We start from the raw sequence: 18,409 nt of genomic DNA, 5'->3' as shown, positions 1-18,409 counted from the left end.
TTCCCATTCTTTCTTCTCAGTCTTTTCGATTAGTCAATTGTCTTAACCATTACTTTTTGCCCCAGGTAGCACTGGCTAATCCATTTGCCTTTAAATGTTTTAGATAAATGACCCCCCAGGTAGGTTTGTCAGCCCTAGGAAAATTACCAGTTGGGTAAAACAAAAGCAAGCCCTTTGAGCCAGTCTTTCAGGGATCCACCAGCCATGTCAAAATAAACAGCAGTTCTTTAAAAATAAAGTCCACTGTGCTTCTCTAGTACTAGAACCTGTACTGAGCATGCAGATGCCTTCAAGGCCACCACTGAGCTGAGGAATATGAGACAGGACAAAAGGAAGTTAAAATGCTGCTCTTTTACTAAGATTCAGCTGTTTTATTTTTTCTTAAGTATTCACCTCATTTCTGTAATTCTAGTAATTCTGTAATTCTGGTTAGTTTCTAGAATTCCAAAAAGTTGACTCTAACAGTTTTTTGCTGGTTTGTTGATTGCTTTTATGGACTGATGGACTTTTGGAATTCCCTATTCCATCATTTTTGATGCCATTGTATTAAAATTTCCTATTCATTTATATTTATTAACTTAAATTGAACATGAAAACAGGTAGATAACTGCCATTTTTATCACTCAACCTCTGGTATTTAGCAAAATACTGACACATAACAGAGGCTAATGTTTACTCTCACATCCTATAATTGCTATCAAAACTCTTCCAAATTCCATTTTACCCTCCCTCCTTCCAGTTTCTGGAATCCTCTATCAACAGTAAAACTTTTTTCTTGCAGGTTGTAACCATCAGAAAGACATGTTTAACCAATTGGTCAATTAAATCTTGTCTTCATGTGCTAGATTCTGTGGGGGGCTTAGAAAATAAACATCTCTCAACTTCAGGAAGATTTACAGGGGTACAGAAAATACCAACTGAGTAATAGTGATAACTGGAGAAAATTTTGTGGCCTGGGATTATCAGACAAAAATGTAAATCAGATGAGCTTCCTGAGATGAATCTACAAGGCTAAGTGGGATTTGAATCATTTTAGATAGATGAAATGGCGTTCAAAGGTACAAGCATATTGGAAAGTAGAGGAAATGTGGCATGTTTGGAAAGGCAGATTCCTGTTGTGCTTTTAAAAGATGATATGGCTCTGAACCAGCTGCTAGATAGATCTATTTTGGTAAAATATTGTAACTGAAAAAAGTACTCACGTAAGAGTCAGAAGATAGGAGTTCTGGGGTGATTCTGCTACTCACTGACTGTTTTGCTTTAGGTAAATGACTCCCTTCACTGGGACTCAGAATTGTCTTTTACACACTAGTGGGATCAGAATAGGTAATGCCCAGAGGTCCTTTCAGCTCTAGCCATAAGATTTGACTTGTTAACAGTCTTGCAGCTCTTCTTACCTTCCTTCTTTTTTTCATCATTCTTCCTTATTCCATCTACCTTCAATTAGAGAAAAAAGGAAGAACAGTGTGAGATCTGAGAACTCATGCAGCTCATGGAAACTGACGAAAAATACTTGTCAATATATTTAGAACCCAGAAAATTTTCTTTCTTGTAATAGCAATCACTTAATACACTCATAATAATCTTGTTACACTTCATGTTTGATAAGTGTCTGAAACCTATTCCTGTGCCAGTGATGCCAATCTTTTTAGGTATTTATCTAAAATTCGTCCACTGATCCAGAAGTAACTTTAATTTACTTCTGAAAGTGAAATTTTGAGAAACTGATGAAAAGCTTAATAAACATGGGGACTTGTCACCATTAAATGCAGAATGACAGGTGGAAACCTCCAGCACTTTTTGAATTGTTAACTCTCAGGACTCTTATGTCAATAATTGACTGGCTTTACACTTACAGGATGTGTCACCTCATACCTTTTAACACAAGCATGCATTCTTCAGAATTTCTATGAGCACAGTAAGATTAACAGCAATTAATTAGCCTTCATTAATAGCAATTAAATAGTCTTCATTAGACTCTAATGAAGAAACTCAGGACATTAGGATTATTACAATTAAATTACTAAAATGAAGACTGAATGGCTTCAGGATATATATTTTCATTCATTTTTATAAACGAGGTGCTGCTAAATCTCATACAAATGCAAATGTTCTGAAAATGGAAAACTATTATTAAAAGACTTACATTCTGTCATCAGCATAATAAAAACTCAAAAATCTACGTGGCAGGCTAGAACAGTCAGCCTATTGGAAAGGTACCTGCACCAATCTTAGAGCTGCTAGGAAAAATTGTTTAGAGCAGCAGTTCTCAAACTTTACCCATTATCAAAATTCCCGGAAAAGTTTGTTGAAGTAGACTGTTGGACCATCCCTCCACAGTTTTGGAGTCACTAGGTCTGGGTAGCATCCAAGAGTTCTCATTTGTACCAAGTTTTTAGGTAAAATTGATGCTCCTTGTTTGGGAAGCATGGGCATCAATGGCAAGTAACATCTAAATTGAGACATGGAGATAAAGGATTTAGAAAAACACTGTGTTTGCATAGGTGGGAGGAAGGATGGTGAGGAAAGCTGAGAGCAAAGGCCCAGACACAGGATAACCGCATGTCATCCAGAGGGACCTGCGGAACTGTAGGATGTAGAGAATGGGGAGATACAGTGCAGAGGTGAGGAGGAACCAATTTTTAGAAGTGTTCTACAATACAGTGCAGAGGTGAGGAGGAACCAATTTTTAGAAGTGTTCTACCATACTAAATTTTGGTGGAGAGCCAGTGATTGTAAACGGGGAAGCAACATGATCAGATGTACGACAGTGAAAGATCATGTTGTCCATCACAGAGTGTGGATTGAAGGTGGGCAAGATCAGCAAGGTGACTAGTTAGGAAGCTACTATAGGAATCAGTTGGTAGCCAGGAGCTGTATAGTGGCAGTGAGGATGAAGAAAAGTAGAAGAAGTTGAAAGATACTTAAGAGGTAGACATTAAATTCTTAATGATTCATTTGATTGCTGAAATGTGGATAGGGAGAAAAATCAAAGTTTAATTCCTAAGCTTCTGCTTTGTACAGTTAGACAGGGCTGTAACACAACAGCAAACGCAGATTGGAGAAAAGCAAAGTGCGTAGGAGAAGGAAGGAGTGGAGAGAGGGGTGATTTTGTTTCGGGCCCTGCTGATGACCCATAGCAAGGATCGAGGCTCAAGAGCATGATCTGAACCAGAGATGTAGAGGTGGGACTTGCTGGCATGTAGATGATACCCGGGACAAGGGAACCAATGGAGTTGCTTAGGTGAGATATGTCGTGGTAATAGAACATTGCCACATTTAGGAGATCCTTGGAAACACTGCCATTTAAGAGGCAGAGTGAGGAAGAGAAGTTTGCAATTGAGACTGAAAAGGAGCTCCAGTCATACCAGAAGCTGGGGAGAGGTCATGTAAAATAAGAAGTGAACACTATCAGTTCTTGGAGGAAGGTCATGGATAACCCAAGTACAAGTTCTTATGGTGAGCTATATAGTTTGAACCAGAAATGTAGAGGAAATGACAATTTCTGGGTTGCCTTTTTTTTTTTTTCATTTCAGAATAATTCCCATGAATATATCTGCTATTAAAAATGAAAATTGAATGCATGCTATAAATATGCCTTTTCATATTAAATTTTGGAAGTTTCCTGCAGTCTTCTCATATATGTTGGACTTTCCTTCAGAAATAGTGAAACCTAAACTGATAGTCTCTTGAAGATTTATCTATGAAACAATAATGGAAAAGTAATCCATACAGGAAGTCCAATGATTTTTTTTCTACAGTTGTATTTCATACAAATGCATATCTGTGTATTCTTTTTTATAATTTGGCTTCTAAGCTTATTTTAAGACAATCCTAGAAAAATGTATCTTACTCCATTTTACAAAACCAATATTCTGAAATTCTTATGTTGAAGTGTAGAGTTGTGTTTATTATGTTTTCTATTATTTGAAAGCCAGTAAAATCAATAATGGGAGACTTATAAGGGATTTTGCTCTGGTTTTTCTCTTTAAAATGAGATTATGGGGATTTATGACAATCTTGAATTTTCAAGCTATACAATAATTACCCAAAGGGCCATCTGGAAAACATGAACATTTCTGGTAATTTAGAAATGGAATTTCTTTAGTAAAAGATTACTAGAACTGGGATCTTAGATTTCCTTTGCAAAAGACCAAACTTAACTGATTAAGAAGTATTTTAAAGGAAACAGTTACCTAACAACTCCACTATTAGCTTTCCATGAGATTTAACATTTCACTGGGAATTGTGAAACTCTAATTATCAGAAAAAATAGTGCTTTAGGGAAAAGTAGTTACGATCTATATATTCTTTCCATGAACAAAATGTGAGAAATACTGTTTCTTAACCTGATGAAAACTCCTTGCCTTAACTTGAAAACTCCCTAGAGTTCCTGGGTATTGAGAACCAGGCTTTCCTTCCTGCCAGCCGGTTCCCCCTACTGTCCCTAAAGACAGCTTATGTTTTTCAGGTTTTGATTTCTGTTAATTAGAATATCTCCTTATATCTTTCCACTTGCCTTCATTTCTACCTATTGATATCCCCCAAAACCCAGATCAAATACTACCTATCCTATTGGGTTAGTAGACTTAATAGCCCCATCAGTATGTAATGTTAGCTATTGCATATGACAGCTCTTTGCAAACTTACTTCTAGTTATATTGTAAGCTTCTAGGAGACAAGAATGATATCTTATACCTTCCATGATGCCTAACATACGGTTGTCACTATTTAAATGTTTGTTCATTATATTTACTTTTAAAATGTTCACATTAAGAGTAAAGCTAGAATTTGGAACACCAATTTTCTGTTTTTCTGCCCTTGCCCAACTGTGGAAGAAAAATGGGTCAGGTTCTCTCTGGAGAATGCAGTCATTCAAATTTTATAATTCACCTAGGTTCAACCAGAAACAAATAGGTGTAAATTATGATTACAAGTTTCTCCTATAGGAAATAAGATTGGAACTGGCAAAAATATTTTCCAAAAACAATTTCTTACTTCTAAGGTAGAATTCTTGACTCTTTCAATCTGTCAGTTACAATGGAAGTCTTCTTAAACAGCATAACTGGACTTGGTATTATATTTGGTCAATTTGTTGATGAAGTTTTTTAAAGTAGAAAAGCATTTAAAAAGTATATAGATACTGTAATTTAAAACACAAATAATCACTTAACAGTCTTTGAAATAAGGCTTCTTTTTGACTATGGGTTTGATATTTAGAGTTCATTGTTCTCTCTATAGCACAAATCACCAAAATATATTGTCTACTGCATTGTGTCAAATTTTTTTGAAGTAATCTAAGTGTAGAGCTTTTCTAGCTTTCTGTTTATTGACCATTCTGTATATTAAAATTCCTTCCTTTTGCTAAGTTAACATTTTAATGTGTTAGTCTTTCCAAAGCATTCAAGAGACATTTCATAGCTATGTCTCCTTTATTTCATAATCATTTTATGAAATATGTAAATATTAAAATATTTATAAAATATGAAATATAGAAATATTAAATAAAAATTATATTTATATAATATTAAAGTAATCATGTATAATTTGAGAATAAATACACCTGACTCATAACAAATAGTAATTAAGCCAGTTGGAGCAGAAGTGCTTACGCATAGGGAAGAGTAATAGCATGTTACCTGCCAGTGTCAGCGTGCACTGTGACACGGATGGCACTTAATACATTGCATATAAGGAATGGAGAGTAGCTGTTAATCTGGGAAATTGACTAGATGGAGAGTGGTTAAGAGATCTTCTCTTGCACTTTTATTTGTTACTATATTTATGACATTGTTCCGTGGAAAAATTGAGAAGTATTTTATTAATAATTCAGTAACTTTACCCTCTGTCCTGAAGGACAGTGGGGTTAAAGATATTGGGTGGGGAGGAGTATAAATGAGAATAAGCTGCAAAGCAACTTTCTTTACTGGATGTGTTGTGTTAATTCAGGGATAACTGCCAAAGGTCTATGTATGGAGGAAAAATATAGCATAGTACATCTAGGCTATTTCAGGTGTATTGGCTTCATTTCTGGACTTAGAATGATCTTTATAAAAAATTCATATGGCTTAAAATTATTGAAAGAATGAGGTGAAGGAGAGAATAGAACATTGGGAAAATGTATTTTTTTTTATGCCTATGGAAATTGATTACAGATACTCTCACAGTATCATAAACCAATCATGGTGGTTTATATCAAATCATAATTTTGTGACAAAATATCAGAATGGGGTGGGGAGTTAAAATCAGCCAAGAATATTTTAGAAATGAAATTTAAGAATAGAGAATTCCTATAGTAAGGTTGGAGTTTGTCTTCACAAAATATTTAGAGATACAACAGTTATTAGATATCATCTAATCTAGTAGTTCTCAACTCTGGCTATTCATCTGAGATATATACAGAAAATAACTCTTAAGTTTTAAAAATCACATTTCCTATAGATATTCCCAAGTTTCTTCCTTAATGCACTGACCTTATTTAGTCTACCTGGTGTTTAAATATTCCTCTCATTTTTATTATGACTTCCTATTATTTTTGGTAATATAATAAAATGACCAAGAAAGTAGGTAATATGAAATGATTTTCAGAAAATATCTTTAAAAACATTCTACTGTTGAAACAACTGGTTCAAGGAAGTGTTTTGAGTTAGTATAATGTTGTAAAATACAACCACTTACTTTCAGGACTATTTTTTGATCCCTCAGAAATCTTGTTAAAGCAATGTTTGCCTACGGATCTTTTTAAAATCCTGAGAATTTTCCTTGAAATATTAAGACATGCTCAAAGAAATCCCATTATATATTAACCTACTGACTTAATGGACTCTAATGAAAGATAATTTGTTTTGCTATTGGAGGATAAACTAAGATAAAATTAAATAAAAATATGAACAATATTGTTTCTGGATTTTCTCATGTTAAAACTCTGCATAAGCCAGGCACAGTGGCACATGCCTAGAGTCTCAGCTACTTGGAATGCTGAGCCAAGAGGATTGCTTGAGCCCAGGAGTTCAAGGATACAGTACACTATGACTGGGCCTGCAAATAGCCACTGCACTCCAGCATGGGCAACATAGCGAGACTCTGTCTCTAAAAAGCAAAACCACAAACAAAGCACATGCTGATTAAGTGGATTTTGGTGGGTTTACATTTTACTTAGGAAATAAGTTGTTTTAGAATTTTACTTTTGGAGTGTTAGGCTTGCCTTCATATTTGAACTTTTACTTTTCTAGGGTTTTGAAGGTATTTCTTTCACGAACGGCTCAACGAATTCCATATATGACTGGAGGACGGGTCATGAGAATGCTGGCAGTAATACTCTTGGTAGTGTTTTGGTTTCTCATTGGCTGGACTTCATCTGTGTGCCAGAATTTGGAGAAACAGATTTCACTTATTGGCCAGGGGCAAACATCCGATCACCTCATCTTCAATATGTGCCTCATTGACCGCTGGGATTACATGACAGCAGTAGGTATGTGGTCACTTTTTCGGTGTGATGGTCTTACAGTTTTCAGTAGCATTAAAACTGACTTCATTAAAAGTCCTGCCAGACTCTTTTATGAAGCCTAAATGTAATTTTGGTAAAATAACATGAAAATGGCAGTAATAGCATGTGAAATGCAAACTTTTTCTGGAAGTTTCTATTGTTTTTCAAAGGTATATAGCTTTGTTGAGACAATGTCATAAATCAAAAAAGAGAAGGGAAGTGAATAATGGCACCTTCTGTGTATAAACAGCTTACTTTTTTTTTATCTTATCAGTTGGTCTCCATTTGACTAACATTAGCTATTCTCTTGATTTATTTCCTTACTTGGGAGAAAAAAAGGAAGGATGCTGGTTTTCCTAAACTGTCAGCCCTATAATATATCAGACTTGGTATGTAGAGCACTCTTTGCAAAAAGATCGTCTCTGCAAAATTTCTGATTAATCTATCTTCCTTCCCTATGCTGACCTTAAAAGATAACTTACTTATAATTCTCTGAGGTCCATAATTACACAAAGACTAAGCCATGTTACTTGAAGGTAGTAAGTGCTGTTCAGCTGAGTTTGGAAAACTTAGAAGAGCTGCATCATGGCTTGGGCCCAAAACACAGATTATTGTTTTGGCAGGCCAGTGTTTTGAAAAAAGAAGGGGGAAAATCCATGGGAATTTTTCTGTTGTTAGTATTAGTCTATTTTAAGCTAAGTCTCTAAAGATACCCAAAAGAAGAATATTTTATTGTTGTTCCCCTCAGTAAGTCACAGGACAAACCTTAATTGTATTTGGCAGATGTAAAAAAAATAGAAACATGAGTTTGATTCTCATATTTTGTAATTGTTGGCTAAATATTTACATCCGGTCTTTTGCTGGAAGCTAATAAAATGTGTAGTTTGCAGTTCAAATGAAGAAATATTTTTCTGGACAAGATATTTTAGGAATCTTATAAACCTGATATCTGCAATAGTGAAGCAATATGGGTATGTAAAGAGAATGGTTATAATGGTAATAGATAACGCTTATGATATTTTGGGTAATATAACTATCAGAAGATAAATCATAGAGCTAAGGTAAGAAGCGATTCTGATCTTAACTTTAGTCTGGATATGAAAATTAAATTGTATAGATAAAAAATTTCTACTCACCCTAACATTGGTTTATGCTCTCAATGCAAGTTAACCAAATAGGAAAGATCATTTCCTTGCATTATTATGAAGCAGAGGCTGCTAGTTTTTATTTTTCTGTTTAACAACAACAAAATACATGATGACACAAACAAGCACATAGCATGGCCTGTTCACCCAGAATTTTTTTTTCATGACTTTGAGCATTTTTTCATGCATTTGAGACCTTTAACAAAATTATTTTGCACTCCAAAGAGGATCATATTTGTGATTTCTACGTAGGAATATATAGAAACATATAATTGATAGTATCCCGTATAAAGTCCTTATTCCTTTATCAGATAGCTTACTATTGAGTCACATAGATAAATGAGAATTATTCAAAATTACTGAAAAGCAAAGTGAGGTGGTGAAGATTCTTGGTGCAATAGTAGTTTAGTAAAAGACGATAGCGGTTTGGACCAGAACTCAAGAATCTTTTATAAAGGACAAGTTCTTTAACCATGGATAATATTTATATTATTGTATAGAGGTTTAAGGAACATTCATTTTATAAGAATAGTGAAGGATAGGCCTGGGGCAGTGGCTTGTGCCTATAAACCTAGCTACTGGGGAGGCTGAGGCATGAGAATTGCTTGAACCTGGGAGGTGGAGATTGCAGTGAGCTGGGATTGTCCCACTGCCCTTCAAACTGGGCAACAGAGTGAGCCTCAATCTCAAAAAAAAAAAAAAAAAAAAAAATAGTCAAGGATGAAAGTGGGTGGAAATTGTATGAAACATGGAGGAAATGCCTACCTAGAAAATAAGATAATGTTGGAATACATTGTGAGTAATACTGGATGGTTAGTTTGTTGTGGGTTTATTACCTATACTTTAATAATACGGTATGGTTAAGTTTATTGAAAATGTCTTAGGAATTTAGAGAAGCAGAAAAGTGATATAACGAATCAGTAAATTCAAACAAGATGACAAGAATGTATTTTTTTTAAGTGAAATGGACCAAACTCACCAAATTTAGGGGTTTGGGAGTTAAAATCATTAGAAGGGAGAAAGAGCAGCTCTGAGTGTGGTCCCAGAACCTGCAGCAGTTGCATCGCCTGGGGAATTGTTAGAAGTGCAGATTCTTAGAGCCCACTCTGATTTCCTCAATCAGACACTCCAGGATGGTGGGACCCAGCAATCTGTGTTTCATAAGCATTTCAGGTGATTCTCATGTTACTGTGAAGTACAGAACTGCTGACTCCATGGAAGGAATCAGATGAACTTATGAGAACATAAATAACTAATTTCAGTAGTGCCCTGGCCATTCCATTCACCTTTACTGTTCCCCTGATCAACTACTAGAACATTCTTTGCAATGATTATTTCAAATCCTCTTTTCATACCTCCAAACTCTGTTTGTCTCTTTGTAGGCCATTAAGAACTTGCTTTATGTATCTAGGTGAACTAGAGAATCAAGAACAAACAAATTGAAAAGCAAGCAGAAGACAAGAAATAACTATGATGGGAGCAGAACTGAAGGAGAGAGAGACACAAAAAACCCTTCAAAAATCAATCAATCCAGGAGTTGGTTTTTTGAAAAAAATCACCTAAATAGATAGAAGGCAAGCCAGACTACTAAAGAAGAAAAGAGAGAAGAATCAAATAGATACAATAAAAAATGGTAAACAAGGTATCACCACCGATCCCACAGAAATGCAAACTACCATGAGAGATTACTATAAACACCTCTATGCAAATAAACCAGTTAATCTAGAAGAAATGAATAAATTTCTGGACATTTGAACCCACCTAAGACTAAACCAGGAAGAAGTTGAATCCCTGAATAGACAAATAACAAGATATGAAATTGAGGCAGCAATAAATAGCCTACCAACCAAAAAGAGTCCAGGATCAGACAGGTTCACAGCAAAATTCTACCAGAGGTACCATTCCTTCTGAAACTATTCCAAACAATACAAAAAGAGGGAATCCTCCCTAACTCATTTTATGAGACCAACATCATCCTGATATGAAAACCTAGCAGAGACACAATTGAGAAAGAAAATTGCAGGCCGATATCCGTGATGAACATTGATGCAAAAATCTTCAATAAAATACTGGCAAACTGAATCCAACAGCACATCAAAAAGCTTATCCATCACAATCAAGTCGGTTTCATCCCTGGGATGCAAGGCTAGTTCAACATAATCAAATGTATAAACATAATCCATCACATAAACAGAACCAAAGACAAAAACCACGATTATTTCTATAGATGCAGAGAAGGCCTTTGACAAAATTCAACAGCACTTTATGCTAAAAACTCTCAATAAAGTAGGTATTGATGGAAGATATCCCAGAATAATAAAAGCTATTTATGACAAACCCACAGGCAATATCATACTGAATGGGCAAAAACTGGAAGCATTCCCCTATAAAACTAGCACAAGACAAGGATGCCCTCTCTCACCACTCCAATTCAACCTGGTATTAGAAGTTCTAGCCAGGGCAATCAGGCAAGAGAAAGCAATAAAGGGTACTCAAATAGGAAAAGACAAAGTCTAATTGTCTCTATTTGCAGACAACATGACTGTATACGTAGAATACACCATCGTCTCAACCCAAAATCTCCTTAAGCTAATAAGCAACTTCAGCAAACTCTCAGGATAAAAAAATCAATGTCCAAAAATCACAAGCATTCCTTTACACCAATAACAGACAGAGAGCCAAGTCATAAGTGAACTCCCATTCACAACTGGTACAAAGAGAATAAAACACCTACAAATACAACTAACAAGGGATGTGAAGGACCTCTTCAAGGAGAACTAAAAACCACTGCTCAAGGAAATAAGACAGGACACAATCAGATGGAAAAACATTCCATGCTCATAGTTAGAAAGAATAAATTTTGTAAACATGGCCATACTGCCCAAAGTAATTTACAGATTCGCTGCCATTCTCATTAGACTACCATTGACTCTCTTCACAGAACTGGAAAAATCCACCTTAAATTTCATATGGAACCAAAAGAGAGCCCACATAGCCAAGATAATTCTAAGCAAAAAAAAATCAAAGCTGGAGGCATCATGCTACATGACTTCACACTATACTACAAGGTTACAGCAATCAAAACAGCATGGTACTGGAACCAAAACAGAGATACAGACCAATAGAACAGAACAGAGACCTCAGAAATAAAGCCACACATGTACAACCATGTGATCTTTGACCAACCTGACAAAAACAAGCAATGGGGAAAAGGATTCCCTGTTTAATAAATGGTGCTGGGAAAACTGGCTAGTCATATGCAGAAAGCTGAAACTGGATCCCTTCCTTACACCTAATACAAAAATTAACTCCAAATGGATTAAAGTTTTACACATAAGACCTAACACCATAAAACCCCTAGAAGAAAACCTAGGCAATGCCATTCAGGAAATAGACATAGGCAAGGACTTCATGACTAAAATACCAAAAGCAATGCGACAGTGGGATCTAACTTAAGAGCTTCTGCACAGCAAAAGAAACTATCATAGAGTGAACCAGCCACCAACAGAATGGGCACAAATTTTTGCAATCTACCCATCTGACAAAGGGCTAACAATCAGAATCTACAAAGAAGTTGATCAAATTTATAAGGTAAAAACAACCCCATCAAAAAGTAGGTGACGGATACGAACAGACATTTTTCAAAAGAAGACATTTATGCAGCCAACAAACATATGAAAGAAAGCTCATCATCACTGGTCATTAGAGAAATGCAAATCAAACCACATTGAGATACCATCTCACACCAATTAGAATGGTGATCATTAAAAAAATCAGGAGACAACAGATGCCGGAGAGGATATGGAGAAATAGGAATGCTTTAACACTATTGATGTGAGTGTAAATTAGTTCAACCACTGTGGAAGGCAGTGTGGGGATTCCTCAAGGATCTAGAAATAGAAATATCACTTGACCCAGTAATCCCATTACAGGTTATATACCCAATTATAAAACATTCTTTTATGAAGACCCCATTTTCTCAGCCCAAAATCTCCTTAAGCACATGTATGATTATTGTGGCACTGTTTACAATAGCAAAGACCTGGAACCAACCCAAATGCCCATGAGTGATAGACTGGATAAAGAAAATGTGGCACATATACACCATGGACTACAATGCAGCCATAAAAAGGATGAGTTCATGTCCTTTGCAGGGACATGGATGAAGCTGGAAACCATCCTCTTAGCCAACTGACACAAGAACAGAAAACCAAACACTGCATGTTCTCACTCATAAGTGGGTATTGAACAATGAGAACACATGGACACAGGGAGGGGAACATCACACTCTGGGACCTCTCAGGGGTAGGGGTTAGGGTAGGGATAGCAGGCGGTGAGGGATTGGGGAGGGTTATCATTAGGAGAAATACCTAATATGGATGTTGGAGGGATGCATGCAGCAGACCACCATGGCACGTGTATACCTATGTGACAATCCTGCACAATCTGCACATGTACCCCAGAACTTAACGTATAAAAAAAGGAAAAAAAATACATTTCTCTAATAACAGAAGTAGTGATGTAATGGCATTCATCCTTTGACATATGTAATTGGATATCACTCAACTTCTGATTACACATTTAGAACATACACTGAAGATGCTGAAGCAGAACCAGTGACCAAGATAAGTTAGAACAAGTGGGCAGATTCTTACCTTACCTGCAAGACACAAGACCGCAAAAAAGTAGCTAAGAAATGGCAGTGTCGAGGACATTTAGAACGTCCCTTCCATGGTTAAATCTGTGCATCAAACTTTAATATTGACCCAGGCAAGCACTGAGCTGTTTCCAATTTCTTCAAGAAGTTAGGTAGTGATCATAGAACATTATAAAAAGGAATGTAACTGAAAATAAATCAATTTTACTGCCCTATCTTCTTACCTGGCACAAGAATATATCCAAAAAGCCCTATGTAGGCTTTTATTTATCCTCTATTATCTCCTATTGGTTTTCTCTATCTTTCTGTATCACTGATACAGCCTAACTCTTCTCAGCAGCATTTATATGATCTAATAACTGTTCCCTGACAGGAACCCTGTTATAAATTATCTCCCCCTATCCTCCACCTCTTCATAGTGGTGAAAGTCCACACCAATACATGACGAGTCTCATGGTTCTGGAAATTCCTCAGAACTTGACATCGCTTGTTATATATTTTATTTACCACATTGGAAAGAAAGACATAACCGAAAATATAAGCAATAATTAAAACAGGTATGATAGGCTTGAGTCTAATTCCATTTAGAAATTTTTAAATATTTGTGTTAAAATATTTCACCTAAAATATAATCTTTATTCTTATTGTCATGCTCTTCTTCTTTGTTCCTTTCTTTCCTTGTACAATATTTTTCACACACACACACACAAAAAAAAAAAAAACAGGCAGTGTGTTCAGTAATTTAATTAGTCATATGCCAATGTTTAGAAAGAACTGAGAAAAATACAGCTCTCTCGCTGAGTTATATAAGGAAATTCTAAAATAGCAATTGTTTTTAAGGATTTAAATACTTAATTACCCTAGAAGATTAGGCTTTATTATGACAGGTGAAATGTGATATAAGCACCATTTAATGAATGTTACAGAAAATAGATTAGACTTTCTCTTCATCTGACAAATTAATGTTCTTTATTTAGGTTCATTACGTACATTTTCTTTTATTCCAATATATCATATGCCTTAATGCACATTGAATTACTTGTTACTATTTTAAACATATATTTTTATTTTTATTAAAACAATGTTTAGAGACAGAGTCTCCGTATTTCACCCAGGCTGGAGTGCAGTGGTGTGATCATAGCTCACTGTAGCCTCAAACTCTTGGACTCAAGCCATTCTTCTGCCTCACCCTCCCAAGTAGCTGGGACTGCAGGTGCACCACCATGCCCAGCTAATTTTTTAAAAATTGTTTTTAGTAGAGACAGGCTCTTGCTGTGTTGACCAGGCTGGTCTCAAACTCCTGGTCTCTAAACAATCCTCCCTCCAGAGCCTCCCAAATTACTGAGATTACAGGCATGAGCCACCATGTGTGACCTTAAACATATATTTCTAATTTTCAATCAAAGGACAAAAGCCTGACCACATTGTCTTGGAGGCTACATCACTAGAAACTACACATGCTTCTCAAAGTACTTGAGTGTCTTCAGAATAATGGTCCTGGGAGTTATTTTCTTATTTATATACCACTCCTTCTGAAAAGTGCTTTGCTTTCTGTTCTTTAGCATCATTCAAATAACTGTGCCTCAAAGAATTAAAACAGTTGTACAGTTTTACACAAAGGCGGAATATAAATAATAAGTAAATAACCCCCACTGCAGTCTTCATGATAGCCTACCAGCTAAGACTTCAGAAAGTATTTGTGAATCTCTAGTGATGCAGCCAGAATGAAAGCAAATGACTAGTCAAAGACACCAGCTTTTATAAAGGATGAAACATCAGAAAGACATTTTGATAATAGTAGCAAGTGATCCCATATCCAGTTCCCTCCCTAAACAATAATACCTATGCAAATTACAGTGTATTCATTCATTTTCACACTGCTTAAGATAGAGACATACCTGCAACTGGGTAATTTATTAAAATAATAATTTTTAAAAGAGGTTAATGGACTCAGTTCCACGTGGCTGGGGAGGCCTCAGAATCATGGTGGAAGGCGAAAGGCATGGGCATGTTCTACATGGTGGCAGGCAATGAGAGAATGGGAACCAAGTGAAAGGGGTTTACCTTTCTAAGACCATCAGATCTTGTGAGACTTCTTCACCATGAGAATAGTACGGGAGAAACTGCCCTCATGATTCAATTATCTCCCACCATGTCTCTCCCACAACACATGGGAATTATTGGAGCTACACCTCAAGATGAGATTTGGGTGGAGACACGGCCAAGCAGTATCAGACAGGGAGAGGAAATGGCAGACACAGCTTGCTCCTCTGACCTGGACTCTGTGCTCTGAGAGGACTTCCACCTGAGTCTGCCTTTGTCAGCTCATCCTATTCCGCTCTCTAATGTGTGTCCGTAAGGTCTGAGGTAGCTCAGTTTTGTCAAAGTTCTGTCGCCCCGTGTGAAACTAAAAACTTAAATGTATATGCCAGAGAGTGAGAACAGAATATGCTTTCTACCCTTTTTACCTAAGACGCAATGGAGAATAAGGAAAAAACCTTGGTCTCTATTCTAGCAATGTGTGAACAGAAGCAATGAAGAAAAGCCAGCCTGTAAATGTGTGGCCACTCCAACAGTTCTGGCCTCAAAGAGCCCCCAGCTCCTAGGGAGTGGTAGGAGAATAGCGTAATCAAGTCACTGACTTCATGCAGTTGGTATGATTGATTGTGCTACTCCTCAGTATTCACAACAGTATCTCTGACCCAAGCCTGACATTTCAGCATTCAGACTTGCTACCTCTGCCTTTTTAAAGGAGTCACAAGTTCTACAATAAAACCTTCATGAAGGTAAATAATGTACAGAATACATTTGGCACAGTGACGGGTCCATTCAACGGATATCAGGTATGAAATCAGATTGAGGAGGCAGAAAGTACTTCTGAGGAGAGTACTTTAATTACCACAGGCTATTCAAGTCTAATTAATGTATCAGCTGTTTGAAATATGAACAATTGCTGCCTAGAGAAATACTGATTTTCTTCAGTAGGATAAAAATATTTCCAAGGGTTAAGAAAATCTCAGCCAAGAATGTAAGTTAAGGAGCATCAGTGAGGAACTAAGAGACTCGGATTCTAGGCTCCAATCTGCTGCTCACAGGGTGAGTGCAGCTGGAGAATGAGGCTCTCTGCAGACATATCCTAAAACCCATCCTGATCATCATGGGGCTTCGTTCTTCTACAGAGCTGGGGAGTGAACAGACATCCAGCCTCCACTGTCCTAGTTGTGAAATACGTTGTAACTTGTGACTTCTTCTGCATGCTTCCCTGTCCCTGAGCTGAATCAACTGACTTTAAAGCCAGTAGAGTAACAGCAGCTCACCATCCACTTGCTTCCCAGCCACAGAGACACTCAAAAATGTACCTGCTCACTACATGGTCTAACAAAGTCACTTCTAACTTAACAATTCTATCAGAAGAAGCATTCTTACTGTTTTAATCAGTGTATCTCACTATTAGCTTTATTTTAGCCAAAGAAAAGGCAGATAAGCCCCCAGAATATCTGGGGCTTTAAATATTTATATTCAAACTTCTTGATACCAGCTGAGCCCTAAAATTCTGGAATTGAAGGTATTCTCAAGAATTATTGAAGTTGTTTGATTTAACACTTACTGATTGCCCACTCTGTCATTAGAAAGAAAACAAAATGAGTTATCCTGGGTAGAATTGTAAATCATTATTTCCTCTGACCATGACTTTTCTAAGTGGATAGTGTATGAGAAAAATAGAAGAGGACATTAAAAAACACACTTGGGAAATTAAACCTAAATGTTTTATCATTTGTGTACTTACTTATGCTGTATGAAGATAATTTTTAATGGGGCCAAGCAGGGTAAAATGTTATTAATACAAAATGCCTTTGCAACATGGTAAATGAGAGTACCACAGTTTGAGTGGCATTTGTACTTGGAGGTGGTTTTTCTCTCAGCCCTTGTGGGTTGTCTAGGATCATGGAACTGGGGCATCTTTGGTGTCAAAGAATTGATATTAATTCTCATTTCCTTGCTTGGCACAGCCCTTTGAAAACAATAACTTGAAATTACTTTCATTATAGTATATTAATTTTTCAAAGGCTATGGTAGTTAACTTTTAAATTGAATGTTACTCCATACAGATTAAAAAGGAAAGACTTCCGTTTCTGAAAGCCCTATTTGGATCTCAAAACATAAATGCAATCCCCTTTTTTAACTATACTCATGTCTCCCATCAAAATCATTTAACACCAGAAATTATTTTCTAAAGAAGAAACACAACACATATTTCAACTCCCACGTATAACACCACAAATTTGGTAACATCTGCATATATTCTTTAATTGCTGTGCTAGTCTGAAGTTAATTATATGAAACTGATTTTTTTTTCCAAGCACAACTTTTACAAATCACATTTAGTATAATTGGTACTTTGAATATAAATTGTTTTTAAGCTACAGCATAATGTTTGATATTGCTAATGAAATGATTTTAATGTTCAGCTGAGCTATTATGAGAAATCTTATTTTGTTTTATATTTTTAAATATAATTCTCCATTGTAGCACACTAATTAACCTGATAACTACTTTTCTTTTTTTTGAATCTTCAATATAACATTATATAAAAACCATGCAGTAAATAGCAGGAGGTATTGTTTTCATAATGCAGCTACATGTGAATCCTTCAACTACAACATATTTTTCTGCTTTGGGTACTTAATAATACTTTTGCATTCACCATTGTTTTGTGCCAAGCACAGCACCACAAACTCAATAGTGCATTAATTTATATTATATATTTAATAATCTGCATTGTATTTATTAAATCTTACCTACATTGTCCCAGTACTGTTGCTACCACCTATGTGGGCAAAGGGAGAAAAAAACTGAAAACTCAGTTCTTGCCCTATATTAGTTCATAACTAGTTGGGATGGGTGTTGACTAACAAGACCCCATGAACAATTTTCTTCCAATTTTATATTGAGTGACATTATTCTCTGCATTGTGTTGTATGGATAAGACTATAAAGATACTAGAGGGAAGAAAATTCATCGTAGGTTAGAATCATTTCAGGAGGCTTTGTGATAGAGATAGGACTTGAAATGGACATCGAAAAATTGATTAAGATTTTTCCGCTTGAAATTCTGGCTCCC

General features: G+C 36.1%; 1 protein-coding gene across 1 annotated transcript in view; it reads left to right on the top strand.

Moving 5' to 3' along the window:
* GPR158 (G protein-coupled receptor 158) overlaps positions 1-18,409 on the top strand; it is a 384,453-nt gene that overhangs the window by 348,973 nt on the left and 17,071 nt on the right. Inside the window, exon 7 of the mRNA XM_010341239.3 lies at positions 7,233-7,471. Within this exon, the coding sequence (XP_010339541.3) occupies positions 7,233-7,471 (239 nt within the window). The remainder of the gene's footprint in view (positions 1-7,232; positions 7,472-18,409) is intronic.

Source organism: Saimiri boliviensis, chromosome 8 (assembly GCF_048565385.1).
Source record: "Saimiri boliviensis isolate mSaiBol1 chromosome 8, mSaiBol1.pri, whole genome shotgun sequence".
In the NCBI taxonomy this organism is placed as follows: domain Eukaryota; kingdom Metazoa; phylum Chordata; class Mammalia; order Primates; family Cebidae; genus Saimiri; species Saimiri boliviensis.
Note: the sequence above shows the minus strand (reverse complement) of the source record. Positions and strands in the feature narration are given on the sequence as shown.